A 14,474-nucleotide genomic window follows, 5' to 3' on the forward strand; every position below is an offset into this window, starting at 1 on the left:
TAGATTGATGTGGTCTTCTTCCTAGTGACCACAGAGCGACAGATGTCCCAAGCAGTGAAAGGGTTAGCTCGGCATCTGTCAACCACCATCAATCACTCGCACTGTAAATATTGTGTTCTGCGATTTATCCCGTTTACTTGTTATTTATCGATACATCAGCCGATACCACGCTGTGTACTGTCATCATTACGATTTATGTCCAAAGTATTCGAAACTTCCCGTTGCTGTACTGATCATTTATTATTACTAATTAATTATTATCGACTGAATGCAGTTAACGCTTCTATAAAGTGTAATCGAACATATACAATGGTCTAAATCTAGTCCAACAACCGAAAAGGATATTTTGTTACATAATAAGACATATTATTTTTAAATTAATTTGTAAAACCCATTTGCTGCATATTCCCAAATTGTAACACTGAATCTTCTCTGGTCGATCGATTATAATTAATCTAGTAAAACTCAATATACCTGTTGATGATGATGAGTGATAGAATTGTGTAATTGAATAAAATATCAATGCCATGTTTTTCCAACCGCAGAGAGATAGACATGTGCTCAAGCTATTAAACTGTGTCATCGGCAATTAGTAAAGGCGAGGTTAAAGAATTTATAGCGTAGCATACCTCACACCCCGACATGTGACACCCATTCTGAACGGCTGTTAACAAATTAAAACCGATTTGTTCTGTTATTCTAATAGAGCAGCTATGGGAAGTGTTTATGTCGAACGCTTAGTGTGTATTTTGACAAAATTTATTGCTACCACGCCTTCTTAGGCGTTTTTTGGATATGTACCGGGGCGGATGCAGACATCTGTCGTACAGAAAACTCCGTCACGCCCCTGCTAGAGCCCTATAGGTCTCGTGAATTTTGAAAATATTGACATTGATATAAGATGTTTTTGCAAAGAAATTGAAATTGATTTTAAGGTACTGATGTTCTTTCTTATACAGAAATTGAAGTTTATATAAAAGTACACTTGGTTATTTTGGGATGTAACTTTTATTTAACATAATACTTTTTTCTTATTTACAATATACATATCATGACTTGCCGTGATATAGGTTTTTTTTTTATAAAAAATCAATATTTCTGAAATCATATTCGTTCACCAAAAAGATATAGGTACATACAATACAAGCTGTAGATACAATACAAGCTTTCAATGACGAATTTATTACATAAACTTTCCTTAATGTAAAACTTATTTAAATAAAATAAAACTTATGTTAGCATTAAATTATAATAAACAACACAGGGAAGCGACAGCGGCACCGGTGTTAGATCCAAATGACACCGGGGGTTGCGATTTTTTTGCTGGTAACAAAAAAAATATTTTATAGTCACGGCGGATCAGAGAGAGGCGGCAGACAGTGTGGCACCGAGTTTTTCATTTAGTTTTTGCGCTAATAAATCAGTGTAGTTAAGCACGAAAGGCGAAGGACTCGTGACAAATTTGAATAGCATTAATAAACGATTTACATGTTGGGAGCATGTTAATGAAATAACCTTTTAAATTATTTCATCAATGGAGATTATTATTGTAGACCGTACCTATAATTGTATGAGAGTTGAACTATTTATGGTTTTTATTTAGGGTCTACTGACTGCAATCACTTGGTTATAAAAAGTCGTCAAAAATAACGCACCTGCATTTTAAATTTAAGCAAGCATTCACTTCTACGATACAAATTACAATAATATTGTATTGAAGCCTTATAAAAAAACCTTTCTTAAAAAAACCCAGAGACTAGCTACAAGTGCGTCTGATCTGATTTATGATGATTCATTTATCCACGTCGCTATAAAACTTAACACACGTGCATACAAGGTGTATTTGCATACCAAAGATCACACCCTAAAATTCTCCAGCTTGATATCATGCACCGGTCAGATTTAGGCGTCGAGATAAGTTTATAATCTCGACACGAACTAGGAAAACAAATATTTGTGTCGGATTACAGTCTCACTCAGCCTCCGGAATGATGCAGCACGAGACCCTTGATAACATTTACAAACATTCAACTAACTATGAACGCCTCGAGTATTGATTCATCGCTCGTATTTACGATCGCAACAATATATCGATTAAAAGGGCGCAGTTAATTTATAGCAGATATGATTTGAATTTATTTTGTTGATAAAAATATAGATTTTGTTTCATCACAAACAAGAACTGAAATGTATCAATAACTTCCAATGGAATGTATTCGTATACAGTTTACTTTAAAATACGTCCAAGTATTTATACAGTCTTCACTGAATTAATAAGCGACATCGTTATCTCGCATCCTCCCTGCTCCAATGTAAGCTTACTGAAATCCTATGAGCGCGTATCCATCCAACGCAATTAGTTTCATGATTTTCTACGGCCTTATTATAAAGTGGGGTTAGCGCCGACAAAAAAATTCTCACCTGGAGACAAAATCAACGAAGGCTTTAGCAAGAATCCGTAAAACCTGCTCAATTTAAAATTAAAGCCACGAAACGTGTTTTTCGCGTATTTTATAAAAATCGGAATATGAGAACAATCTTCGGCGGATAAACCCTGGGTGCTATTGTCGGTAACATACGCAAGGATGGGGTAATAGGATTTTTATGCTACATAATAAGAAAAAAAATCCCTTCGCAAATGAACAACACGTATCTGTAGACTGTAGGTAGGTATATAAAAGTGTTATATATAACCCGATAGCATTGATGAAAATTAATTAAAAGTAGGTTGTTCCTTGGTTACGTACCTACTTATATTTAGCAAGTAATTAGTAGTTAATGGTGTGGCAGTATAATTTAGATGTTTACAAATAATAATTTATTTGTCCTTATTTTCCGAATACCAGTTACTATGTTGACTATTCGAAATACCCTGTAGGTATGTATATTTTGCCAAAAATAATATTTTAGCTTATATATTTCACAGACAAATGGATTTATTTGATTCACAAATCAATGAATGCTTGTATGTTAGTTTGTCCCTTACAAACAATACGTAATCTGAAGTATTCGGAAGTACTGATCCGATTAGAAATATATTACCTACACTATCAGCAAGCTTTTTAGGAGAGGCTTTCTTTATTAAGATTGAACAAAAAATTCTGTTAATAAAATATATAAATAGGTCTAAGAAAAGCTGGTGAGACATGAATTGTGATGCTCTACCATCATAATTCACCTACTATACTATCATCGGAACAGACGAACGAAATGACGTTTTCCTAATAATTTGTACGGCAAAAAAAAAAATTTTTTTTTATTGTTCCACACACAAAGTGTGATCATCATTCAATGATGACAGCAATTGACTAATGAACTCGGATACAATAGCGTTTAATAAATAAAATGCAGTGGATTTTAATCCCCCATTTAAATTCAATGGTGAGGCAAGTGCGGGGCTAATCATCGCAATATAATGCTTCGCCGATTTCAGGGGGCACTTTTTTGATGAAAGAAAGGGAACACAATACAGAAATGTTGGTGGACAAGGGAGATAGACAATTCATTCGAATTGACTTAAAGCGATCGCTTTACCATTTTTACTCGTCATTGATGGATTACAAATTAGTATGGAGTTGAAATAAAACTTATTTTAATTTTATATTGATAGGAAGAATAACCTTTATCCTTCTTGTTCTTTATTTGATGTCATATTTAGCTTATCATTTCTTACTTAAAATAAAATTCATGTCCATTTTTTAGTCGATAGAACTTTACAACTTTACAGAACGTAAACAGGCAGTGTAGAGTAAAATTTACTCAATATATTACTCTAACAGCGTAAAAACAATGATGTATATTTTAGTTTAAAACCTTGTAAATTTGAAGCGTTTTAATGTCATTATAGAAGACCTCCCCCAAACGGGCGACGTGACTAATTGCATAACTAAAGATGCGAGGGGCGCGTAATCCGCTATTGATGTGTTTGTAAAAACTATCCGATTAGACGACCCTATTTTGTTACTATTTTCTGTATAAATAAAAAAAATTAATTAATACAGGTGCATAATGCGGATTGTTCCTAAGATTAGTGAAGTAAATTAGGTTAAAAATATTGTCATTATCATTATAAATTCTTTAGTCATAAATTATGTCATATCGGGGCTATGTAATTGATATTAAATGTTATTAAGCCGTAAGATTTTTTACTGCACGTACTTAATATTATTGATAATGTTGTTTATGTAGGTAGGTATCTATCTTATGTAGGTAGGTACCTACCTCACCAAGTAACTCTATAAAAAAAAGTTCTAATTTCCTGTTCTTGAGAAACGAAAGCTTATCAGAGAAGATATTGAAGTGTTCAATTCCTCCGTAAATGATCTGTAAAATTTTGCCAACACATTTGCACGTGTTTGTACCTCGCTGTATCGCAAATAGAAAAATGATATAATTACGTGTCATCTCTCATCAGCGATGAAAGGAGTATAGAGGGCGGAGGTGAATAATCCCTAATTTTGTATACAAAGCGTTCTCAAATTGCACCCACATCTCGTCACGGCTCATTGCCTATGACGCCCGTCCAATTTTTGCTCTACACTCGATATGATACAGATAAAATATAACACGTGCGGTTTTTGTTTTAAAAAACTTGTACAACTTAGTGTTAGGTGAAATTTAGTGTATCTATTAGATTATAAAGTAACCTAGAATGTACAAGGGTTAACTAAACTTGTGAATTTAACCTTTGTTAAAAGATTAGTATCATGGATCGATAACGTGTATAAAAATACGCTTTTAAAAACAGACCGCTACCCAATACCCATACCCAAAGTTTCACTTGACTTTCGGTTCGACTCGGTTGTGATTTAAAGTTTAAACTGACTCTATCATAGCTGAAAAGTATGCAATGTCGTTTCTGCAACACACACATACACACATCATTAGCACACACATACACAAAAACTTCATCAATTCCATCATTAAGCGATATAATAGACTTACATTTTAGCTTCTCCAACGGTTCATGATGTAAAGGCGGCGCATGATGCAGCGGGGCGTGCTGCGGCTCATGATGGAGCGGCGCCATCAGGCTCGATATAGCCGAGCCCACTGACGCCGCTACCGACTCATGCAGGTGCCCACCGCCATGCAGCTCCAGCTCACTCAAACACAACCCGTTCTCGCTTAGCGGCTCCATTCCGGCCGCCAGCGCCTCCTTGTACACTCTGAGGTGAATGGTGAAGCTTTCTTGGCACTGGGTTAAAATAGCCGCTGTTGCGACTCTGTTTGTGTTCAGGCGTGGAACATTCTAGAACCTGGAAAAAAAAGATGTGGAATAGTAACGAATATTAAAAGTATGTTAGTGTACCTACCTACATGAAGAAATGATCACAATGTGATCTATCAATAATTATTATCATAATCATTGATATAGAGAGGACAACGAACTTTAATGTGTTTTTAAAACAATTTTCTATGCCGATGCCCTTCTAAATCTTGAACTGTGTGTAATTTTTTTTAATTTGAATTTGTTGCTGATATATATCTATCTTTGGATCATGACATTTTATATGGAATGCTATAATAACTAGTATAAGAAAAATATAAGATATATTTTCAGAAAATTTATGTATCAATTAGCTTACGAAATACTTTTGAATTACCCATCATCACTCCACATTACTGAGGCAGTTTATTTAAAAACTTTCTAATGAGACTCTACATCAATTTAAGTGATATATATGGATGATATATACTATTATCAGCATGATTTAAGGCGTATACACACGCTGTAAAACATAAACGCCATAAACTAGAGCTTGATGGAAATATACGAGCTAACATTCATATTTCACAGGGCGTTGTCAGGAGAGATGTTTCAGCCTATAAAACCTGTTAGAATCAGCGAAAGGTACAATGATTTATTGAATCAATTGCTTTTATTGATGTAGTCTGTTTGGTGTTTGCAGAATTCTCATAGTAATTTACGTTTGAAATTTTTTATCAAATTGTATTAATAATTAACACAATTGCGCATTAATTCTATCAATAACGCATGGAAAGAGAACTGGGAAAATCAGGTAGATTGTAGGCTTAAATCAAAATTAAATGTATAGCAGGTTAATTACCCCACGTATTGAAAAGTTATACTCATTTTGTAGTTAATGATGATATGAAAATCTCAAATTAAAATATTAAAATATAACCGCATCTATTTTTAACCCCAGACGTTATAAATTGGGTAGGTACTCTCCATTTATGGAATAAAAATTGAAACCATCTATTATTATATTTGTGCATATTTTAATTATATCACCCTCTCATATTTATCAATGTGCTATCTTTTTGCATATCTCTACATCATAACAGCAAGAAGTATGAACTCCTTCAACTAATCATGCAGGGCAAAGTGGCAGGTAGAAGGAGACCTGGCCGCAGACGGATATCATGGCTCAGAAATCTTCGTCAGTGGTTTGGGAAGAGCACTAAATCATTATTCAGAACAGCGGTTTCCAAAATTGAAATAGCCCTAATGATCGCCAACCTCCCAAAGGAGAAGGCACTTTAAGAAGAAGACATCATAACTATTTCAACACACAAAATTTAACATTTCATAACATGCTCGCAATCGATACAATCTTTAAACGATACATTAATGTTAACAGCGTTAAGTAATTTGGTAAAGTTAAACTCAATCGACTTGAATCCGATGTTATCCCTTTAAACCGATGTAAAGCCTTTTTTAAGCCGAAAGATTTAAGTTGGCGAAAGTGGCTGGCTCTATTAAAACGGCGTCTCGGAAACGGCGCGATCGTTTACGTTTCTGAATCCTTTTGTTTCAATTCTCTAACTCCGTACTTTTTCCTATCGTTTTTGAGATTTATTTGGGCGAGAATTGAGCTCGTTAGGTCACTGTGCATATTTAGGTGAGTCAAACTAGAGCTGGGTGACATTGTGATAAGGGAAAGACACTTGCAAAATATAAAATGTGGTCTACGTTTACGTCTTTGTGATTTATGAAATATAAGATAGATTATTATTTTGTGTGTAGATGTGATGCTTTTATTTTTTGAATACTATCGTAATCCTTGTGAGAAATCCAGTAAGCATTCAATCTAAGATCTTGTAAAAAAAAGTCTAAGTAACGTGTTATGGCTACATTTGATGTTTATATAAGTACCCTGTGTCGCATAATATGATGGACTTTATTCCTCTGTTATACAAAACTTTAATTAGGTATTTGCTGATTAATATAATCTCTGCAAAGATTGAGTTTCAATAACTCTATGTAATGTGTACTGATTGTGTAGTCATAATATCCTTGCAAATTCAAAGAAAAGAAGTTCATTCATTAGATAAACCTTATTAAAAGGATTTATCATATTATTAGTCATTTAATACCTAATAATCACATTTTTCCTATCAATTAAAATATAATGAATTATATAATTACACTTTGTTGCAAAGGAAATGAAATCTTCGTTTTAAACTAATCTATCTAAAGATAACTCCGCTATTTGTAAATATCACGTGGTTACTTACTGATAATCTGGGCAAAAGTCGTTTCAAAACATAAATAGCATGAATGTTTCGTATTTGTTACAACGCAACACTACAATTAATTTTACACGAAATAAACTAGATATTATTTTATATACGCATTGTTTTTTTTTTCTTAAATCTTTATCATTTTCTGTTTCCCGCCATTTTCTCGATTAACATGAAAACAACAGATAACGCAAAAAAGAACGTGAGATGATGAAAATTTGAAAATGAAGTGAGTGGTTATAATAAAAAAAAAATACAATTAAGTACTTTATAAAAACGCACTTTCGATCAATAAATCTTAAAAACATGCACTATCATAATTGGTGTATTTAATCTTGTAAGCAGCACAATCAAACAATTTTTAACAACACTTCAATCATATCTGTATTACACGAAATTGAAACGAGTAGGTATGAATGTAAAACATGTGTAACGGTTGAGATACGTATCGGTAAATATTTGACTCTATCTCTTCGTATCATGTCTATCGGATTGATAACATGATTTTATGGCAATGTCGATGTTGACACGTGAAAGAGGCTGATAGCTTCGTGAGAAGTGACATGCTCTACAAATATAACGTGTCTATGATTCCCCGCGATAGAATTACTAGAGTATTGTCTTTAGATTTGCATGCGTGTAATGGGACGCGAGTATCTTACGCAAATTTACTTTGTGCAATTATTGTTTTCGACCGCCTACGAAGCTGGCACTGCGAACACCACAATATTGTTTTATTGATTGTGTCAAATTCTATTGTTTATTATTATGCTCTATGGATTGATAAATAATATATTATTATTATTCTTATGAATATCTAATACACCTATAAATTATAATAAGGCAATTGTACAACTTGCAATAGGTACTTGAATTTTTATTTTATACTGAAAGTTGTTTTGGCAATTGGCACTGTCAGTTAAGTCCTTATCAAGAAGCTTATATCTAATACACTGGAGATTGCACTATGACCAATAACTTGTAACAAGAAAATATGATCTAGAATGACGTCAGTCATGTTTTTTGTCTCTTTCTGTTGAGTGACCACGCTGGTTTGTAAATTCAGGATTTTTCAAAATAGAAAAAACTAAAAATCATGGTCTATAAATAATAACGACAAAGGTATATTTTTAACAGTATTTATATTATAATATTATGGTCATACTTTATAGGTACATACAATTTTAATTGGTATAGAATGATAGTTTTAAACAACTTTTGGCTACAAAGCTTGGATATGAACCGATATATAGCATTAGCATCCTTTGTAAATAGAGGAAAATTGTGATTTGCATCAGATGCTGTTTACCAAATTGTAAGCTACTCAGATCTTCTTTTGAAACGCGTTGCTTCGACTGGTCAATTTCAAGCCAAAATCATCAAAGAAAAACTGTTTAGCGGCCTTGCACAAATTTCAGCTAACTTTACAAAGTTTATTTTTCAAAAGGTATTTTTTTCTGGGTCGTAATCCTCAGTAACCTTGATGGGCACATATATTTCTTTTTATTTTACTTTTTGGAAAGCTGAAATACGTAAAACAAAAAAATATAAGGTAAGTTAAAAAAGTATAAATTTCAAATGTAAAAACGAACAATCTTATAACTACATGTGAGTGCAATACCGATGTCGTGTGTTGTTTCATTACTAGTAACAATCTTGTTAAGTAACAATGGTGTTCTAAATTTTCATCATAATATTGTTATTACAATATATTCTCCTCGCTATCCATAAAAACTCGTCATCATGGTTACCTTACTTGTTAAATTTGTTTATTGAAAACTTGTTGAAAAATGATAAAGTATTGGGGAAATAACAAATTTAACATGACTGCTTACTAAAATGATGCTAAATTAGACAATTTTTGCCATTGAAATGATTCTAAACAGGTAAATGCAGGAGTATTGAGGAATATTGTAAATAACGTAAATATACACTTGCCTGTGAAATTCTATGCCAGAATTCGGTGTCCAAACGCTTCTGCAATTTTGCACAATACAATGCATTCTTTATATTCGGAAAATATTCATTAAATATGCAACAATATTAACTTAAATATTCGAAGCGACGCAATTTTTTTGACACACATGCCATATTGACAAAGTGAGAGTTGCTACAATTTTATTATGGTGACTACCCATAATCAGGGAGTATCGCTTTTTAATAATTGGTTCAGATACTTATTTTATTTAGCATAAATAATAATTGTTTCATCCAACAATGCTTCTGAATGACGTTTTTGGCAATTTATCAACAAACTCATGTACAAAAACTAACCTTTTGCACAGAATATTACAGCATACATAGTAGCCTTGGGAAAACTTCGTATTAACAGTGGCAATACCAAGTTAGGTGTGAAAGTGATAAAAAACATGAACTGGGCAATATTTTCTTGTTACACGTCAATGTTCATACCGAAATCTCCAGTGTATTAGATATAAGCTTCTTAGTCCTTATAAACTGAAACATGCTTGTATTATCTGTGATATAGCAAAAGGTAGAGTAAAATTAAATAGTGTTTTTGGTTTATGTAAACATTCAGGTTTATTGTTTATTTGTGTTATTTACCTATAGATCGTCAAGTCCTTGAATTTATAAGTTTTTCACATTCACATGTAAGTATATATTTATAATTTTTTAACCACTTTATTTATTTAATCTATACAATATTCTTTTAGCTTTTTAGAACCTTTCAAACATTTAAATATGTTATAGTTTAATGTTGGAAAGGATCTGATTAAATTTGTTTGTTTGCATATTAATATGAGTTATAGAGAAGTATATAATTTTTGAATAACTTTAAATTTGATAAAATTACTAATTAATAATAAACAATCTAAACATTTTGCAGTTAAAATTAACAGTTAATTGATACTTCAAGAATTATAATACTTAATGGATTATGTAGGTTCAAAAAATGCTTAATTCATTCATATACCAAATTATTTTTTATTCATTATTTCCAAATGTGCGCCGTTAATTTGTTTTGATTAAAATGGATAAATACCGTTGAAGAATTGAAAAATTTCATCACAACCAATAGCATTAGGAAAAAAATGAAACGTTTCAGTAGGTGTAAAATTTAGTTACGTTTAGTTTCAAGGAAGAAATTCCTTCATTTTTTTATATTTCTATCGTATTTGTCATTAAACCTAACCTAACCTAACTATCAACCAAAATTTAAACAAAATAAAATAATTGAAAGCAATGAGATTCTAATTCTATCAAACCTAACCAAAGGTAATACAAAATTCTATGTGAGTACAAATTTTTAGCTTTTAAATTATATAGAAACTCACACTTTATATGTGAGTGATTCTACAAATAAAACCTTCATAAAACACGTCACTGATTTTGTGTGATTTTTCGTCATGTGAAAAGTAAATAGAACAATATTATTTTATAACTTTTCATCATTCAAAGGCAAGCAGTAAATTGTTTAGATTTGAGTAAATATTCCTCATTCCATACATTTAAAAAAAAGTAATTTTCGTATATTTCGCGTCGTTAAAATTGGGTACCTAATCGAAAAAAATCTTCGCTTAGTAGGTAGGTACTTAGGTACTAACTAATAAATATATCAGCATATTTTTTTTTTTTTTTTATGTCAGAGCAAGCAAAGAAGCAGGTGGGCCACCTGATGTTTAGTGGTCACCACCGCCCATAAACACTTGTAACGCAAGGAGTGTTACAGGTGCTTTGCCGGCCTTTAATGGACAAATACGCTCTTTTCTTGAAGGCCCCAATGTCGTAGTTGTTCGGGAACACCGCAGGTGGCAGATCGTTCCACAGTTTCACCGTACGCGGAAGGAAGTTGCGGGTGAAGCGGACAGTGGTGGAGCGCATTACAGTGACACAGCATTTTCAAATTGGTTTTAAAACACATCTAAACAATATAAATTATATTTATGAGTCAAGTTATATTTATTTAAATAAAGGTTTTATTTGTTCAATTCAAATATAAATCGAACATTCATATTGTGGAAAACAAGAAATTATTGATATTATGCAATTGTTTAAAATTTTTCAAATCTATTACAAATTTTATTGGTGTTTATTTTCTCAAATACGCTTTAGTAAATTGTAATTTAATACATAGATACATATATAAATCTTAATTTTGCAGACATTTACGTTGAACTCTACCAACTCTACATTAACATTTATGGCAATCATGATCAACTGTATCTTATTATTTTTATTACCTTCTAGAATATAAATTCATTTAATTAGTTGTAAAGGAAAACCATAAATAAGAAAATTAAAATAAGACAATGGTGAAAAAAAATTATGACTTTTAATAACCTAATTGAAAATCTTAACTTAGGTATAAACCTAAGCTATTAATCCCACTTGGTATTTCTATTAATTTAAAATAAATAATAGAAATAATATTAAAAAATAAAGTTAATAATAGATACGTATCAAATTGTTACGTATTTAACTATAAATAATATCGAATAACAATTTGATAAAATTTTATGACAAACGATAACTTCCGTCGGTAAAAACGCCGACGCGAAGGCAAGGTAACTTCATAAAACTACTACATATTAAATTTCCTAATCAGGAATTGATAATCTACATTTTTTATTTCTTATAAACGTTATATATATATACTAAATATAATTTCAAAAAATATACATTAATATATCTTATTGGAATTTATTAAATAACATTCACACACCTGAACTAAGTAATTTTTATTTTACGTTAATCGTTAAAAATAATTTAATTTTCTATGTATATTTTACTATTTATTAATTATAATTATTTAGTACTGTTTATTAATTATTATTAACCAAATTTTACATAATTCTATGAAATTAAATTTTTTATTTCAAGTTGTTCAAATAATTAAATAATATATTAATTCGTAGAGACACAAGTATTTTGTATCCTAGATAGGTATACCAAGGTAATTAATGATTTATAATTTATTATTAGATACCTAATGAAATATTACAAAAAAAGTTGTCTTATTTGATTAAATCGCTACAGATACAAAATAATAACAATTGAAGTAGGTATTTTACCTATAAATGCTGTGCAGATTTGAATTTAAAGATTTTTTTCATAAAATATTGTTGATTTTAAAAAAATGTATTGTAATCATTCAGTAGGTATTGAGAATTGTACATATTTTATTATGATAATAAAAGAAAAAAACGGACAGTTGACGGCTGCAATCTCTTTAATTGTGATAATTATACAAATTAAGATATATTTACATTATCTTTGTGTCAAGATTAACGTTCATTAAAACAACACCTTCAATATCGATAGAAAATAAGTGCATTGGTACCGAAATTACTATAAATGATTATGACTTTTTGGTGATGTCCCTAAAAAACTGTGCTAAAAATAAACGATTAAAAATCTATTGAACCTTTTATTTCAACTCTACACATCTTGTACTACCTACTCTTATTATTGTTTTAATAATGTGATGTACGTCAGAATGTACTTTCTTATGAATGGTATTTTTAGCTAGCAAATTGGTACCTATAGAGAAATTTAATAAAAGTTTACAAAACAAATATTAATTAAAAAATTATTTTTGCAATATTCAAGAAATTTATTTTTCAAAAGCTCTATGTTTTATGTAGAGTTTAGCGTGCAGTTTTTTTTTTGTAATTAAAGTACTCTTCTCTACCTATGTTTAGCAATAGCAACGAGTAGTACCTACAATTAATAGAAAAATAACAAAGAAAATTAAGGATCCTTTGTAATCCAACATTTAATGATAAAAACATTTCATTCAATTCAACACGTAAACGCTTATCTAAATGCATAGGTGTAGCCCTTGTTCATTAAATATTAACGTAACCGTAATGTAGGATGTCCTTATCACCTTATAATAGCCAATCCTAACCAATTGTTTTACTTATTTCACCACAATACACACTGTTTACAGGGTACACTGAACAACGTTTTCAACTTACCGAAGATATATGAAAGCTTCGTTTTGTTTACACTTCGCGTAACAGTTCAATAGGTCAATTCCACGACAGTATCACAGAGTGCGTCCACGAAATCTGTTGATATCCGTCATAATCTGATAGAAGCCGGTGGATTATAGCAGCACGCGACAATCCGTAAACCACTAACGTAAACACCAAACCGATACCGATAAATCAAAGCGCACGAACGAATTTGAAATCCGCTAAATCCTTGCGGGGATCGCGTAAAAAATACTAGTATTAAAAACAGTCTTAAGTGGGCTTACGAACGCCGCGCGGTACGGTCCGCACTGACTCTAATCTCGGCCACTTCCCGACGCAATTTGAACCTAACTCCACCACTCTATACATCATCCGCCGGCGACCGCCCACCGCGCCGTCGCGTACTGATACCCTTATCTCCCTCGCTCGCGGGGATTTTCCGCTTATGTCTTTCTCTGTCGCCCTGAAATCTCGTCGCGTAGATTTTTCAGTGCGTACGGGAGCGGGGGACGCAGTCAGCTGGCCGAACTTATGCGGATAAAATCGACTTTTTATCGGTTCAGTGTGACGCTTCGTGACGTCACTGTTTACTTCGGACCGGCGTGGACATTGAAATTAGAATCAAATTCTTGAAAAGTTTCTGAACTTCATAATATGTTGCTCCTATCGTTTGGAGTACGCTGAGGTATTTTGTTATTTCTACGTCCATATTTCAGTAATCATAAGTCTCTTATCATACTTTATCATTGACAACTCGTAGATAAAACAGTGAGCAATAAAACACGTACCTACCTACTACCTAGTTAAAGAAGTAGCTGAATTTAATAAAACGAATTCCGGTGAGTGCATCGATAGCCAAACAGGGGTCGGAGCTTATTTAAATCGTGCAATATGTTTTCCTTATAGCACACAAATGATTGCAGTTTAAATCTCGGCGTGCAGCACCCGCAATAAATAAACGGATCGCAACGTAAACAGATGAAGCGCATTAACCGCGTCGCCGTACATAAAGAGAGTATAAATATAAAGTTCCACTCGCTG

The 14,474-nt window shown here is 32.0% G+C and overlaps 1 protein-coding gene across 1 annotated transcript in view; it reads right to left on the minus strand.

Annotated features, from left to right (window-relative positions):
• Positions 1-13,760, minus strand: part of LOC123693741 (pituitary homeobox homolog Ptx1) — a 36,658-nt gene extending 22,898 nt beyond the window's left edge. Inside the window, exons 1-2 of the mRNA XM_045638942.1 lie at positions 13,434-13,760; positions 4,945-5,258 (exon numbers count right to left, since the gene is read on the minus strand). Coding sequence (XP_045494898.1) covers positions 4,945-5,140 — 196 coding nt within the window. The 5' untranslated portion in view covers positions 5,141-5,258; positions 13,434-13,760. The remainder of the gene's footprint in view (positions 1-4,944; positions 5,259-13,433) is intronic.
• Between the last annotated feature and the right edge of the window lie 714 nt (positions 13,761-14,474).

The sequence above is a fragment of the Colias croceus genome, chromosome 8 (genome assembly GCF_905220415.1).
Source record: "Colias croceus chromosome 8, ilColCroc2.1".
Taxonomy (NCBI): Eukaryota; Metazoa; Arthropoda; class Insecta; order Lepidoptera; family Pieridae; genus Colias; species Colias croceus.